Source organism: Sinocyclocheilus grahami, unplaced genomic scaffold (assembly GCF_001515645.1).
Source record: "Sinocyclocheilus grahami isolate Dianchi unplaced genomic scaffold, SAMN03320097.WGS_v1.1 scaffold137.1, whole genome shotgun sequence".
In the NCBI taxonomy this organism is placed as follows: domain Eukaryota; kingdom Metazoa; phylum Chordata; class Actinopteri; order Cypriniformes; family Cyprinidae; genus Sinocyclocheilus; species Sinocyclocheilus grahami.
In genome coordinates, this window is record NW_015505316.1 from 466,577 (window position 1) to 468,307 (window position 1,731).

General features: G+C 36.0%; 1 protein-coding gene across 1 annotated transcript in view; it reads right to left on the reverse strand.

The window, feature by feature from the left end:
* Nucleotides 1–6: 6 nt before the first annotated feature.
* LOC107591078 (nck-associated protein 5-like) overlaps nucleotides 7–1,731 on the reverse strand; it is a 24,786-nt gene continuing 23,061 nt past the window's right edge. Inside the window, 2 exon segments of the mRNA XM_016280083.1 lie at nucleotides 7–788; nucleotides 1,677–1,731. The exon segment at nucleotides 1,677–1,731 is cut by the window's right edge and continues 10 nt beyond it. Coding sequence (XP_016135569.1) covers nucleotides 537–788; nucleotides 1,677–1,731 — 307 coding nt within the window. The 3' untranslated portion in view covers nucleotides 7–536.

Here is a 1,731-nt window from a genome sequence, read left to right on the forward strand (position 1 = left end):
TTTTTTTTTCTTTAAACAATGAATCAAAAGTCTACGGCTGATGCAGTTTTACACAGATGCGTTTTTCTTTTTTCATTTTCATGAAATATGCATATTAAATTAATTGAAAATCACATATATTAACATTCACTTTCCAATAACTTTACACAAATGTTACCAAAGAGTGTGTGCACTGATGTTGCATGAGAACCAGAACATTCTGTGAGATTGAAAACTGGAAGACTGTCGCGATGAGCTCGGATTCATCCTCGAAACGTAATTTAAAGATAATACAAGTCGAACGTCACTACCTTTTGCTACCACTTGAAACAGAGAACACGAATGAGATGATATAATGGGCTAAAATGACACCACCACAAACACACTGTAAAAAGTCCTTCTTCCAACCATCAGGATAGAAATGTGGGTATTTCGTGGGTAACGTGTGGCGTGGGATTTTTTCGGTCCAAAAAAAATGGGTTATTTCGTAAGTATCCACCTTTGAAAAATATCTGAAGGTTGTACCTGGTTATCATTCAGTTCCTTTTGAAAACACTTCAGCCTTGACTACCACACGAGGACAGGCTGTCATAGAGGGAATCGCTCAGGGACTCGGGGGTCTCCAGGACCTGGGGATGGCTTGGAGACAGGCCGTCGTCAGGTCTCTCTTTCACCAACTCCAAACCGGTGTCCCTCACCATGTCTGGGTTAGCGGGAATGCGGCTTTTTCCTCTACGTGCCTGACCGGGTTGAGGAAGACTTCTCGGGTCTCCCTCACGGCTGGCTACCGAATCACTAGTCTTGTTGCGCTGAGGGTAAAACAGGCCCAAAAAAATGCAGTGAATGAGACTGAACAGTGCATGATAATATAATACATAACAACATGAATCATTTAATTAATCATAATAATACTTTATTACAGTCTGTATGTGGCTATTAAAAGGTATATTTAAGTCAATTAGAATTTGTTATAGCTGACAACCAATGAATGATGGTTTGAAACTTTTATTTATATTTTCTATAAATACATTACAAGTGCTAGAAGTCAATTTAAGCCCAACAACATTATAATGTACAGTATTAAAAACTGATAATCATTTTGAAATTTGCTAAATTACATTAGCTGTTACTGTTACTCAATTTAAAGGTTAACTTGCAGTGAACTTTAGATGATGGCAAAGGTAATCGAAATGCAAGAAAGTAAACATGCTGCTGAACGTTACCATGTGTACACTAACAGAAATACACATCGTTCAAAAGTTTAGGGCCATTAAGATTTTTTTTAAATAAAATAATACTTTACACTATTATAGGGAGGCACTAAATTGATCTAAAGTGATGGTAAAGATATTTGAATAAATTGAAATAACATTGAAAAATGAATAAATGCTGTTCTTTTGAACTTTCGATTCATCAAAGAATGAAAATAAACGTATTACGGTTTCCACAAAAATGATCAAAATTGTTGATAATCGAATAAATGTTTCTTGAGCATAAAATCTGAATACTAGAATGATTTCTAAAGGATCAAGTGACACCGAAGAATGGAGCAATGCCCCCCCCCCAAAAAAAAGAAAGAAAAAAAACATGACCAACTCCAAGCTTTTGAATAGTAGTGTATATAAATTGTTTTAATCAAATAAAAAATTATTGTAATTGTCCTGTTGGGTGACACTAGGATCTAAAGTGATGCTCACCCTCTTAAACGAAGTCTTATGACTCACTGGCTCCACTCCGTCTCCAACGCCAAGA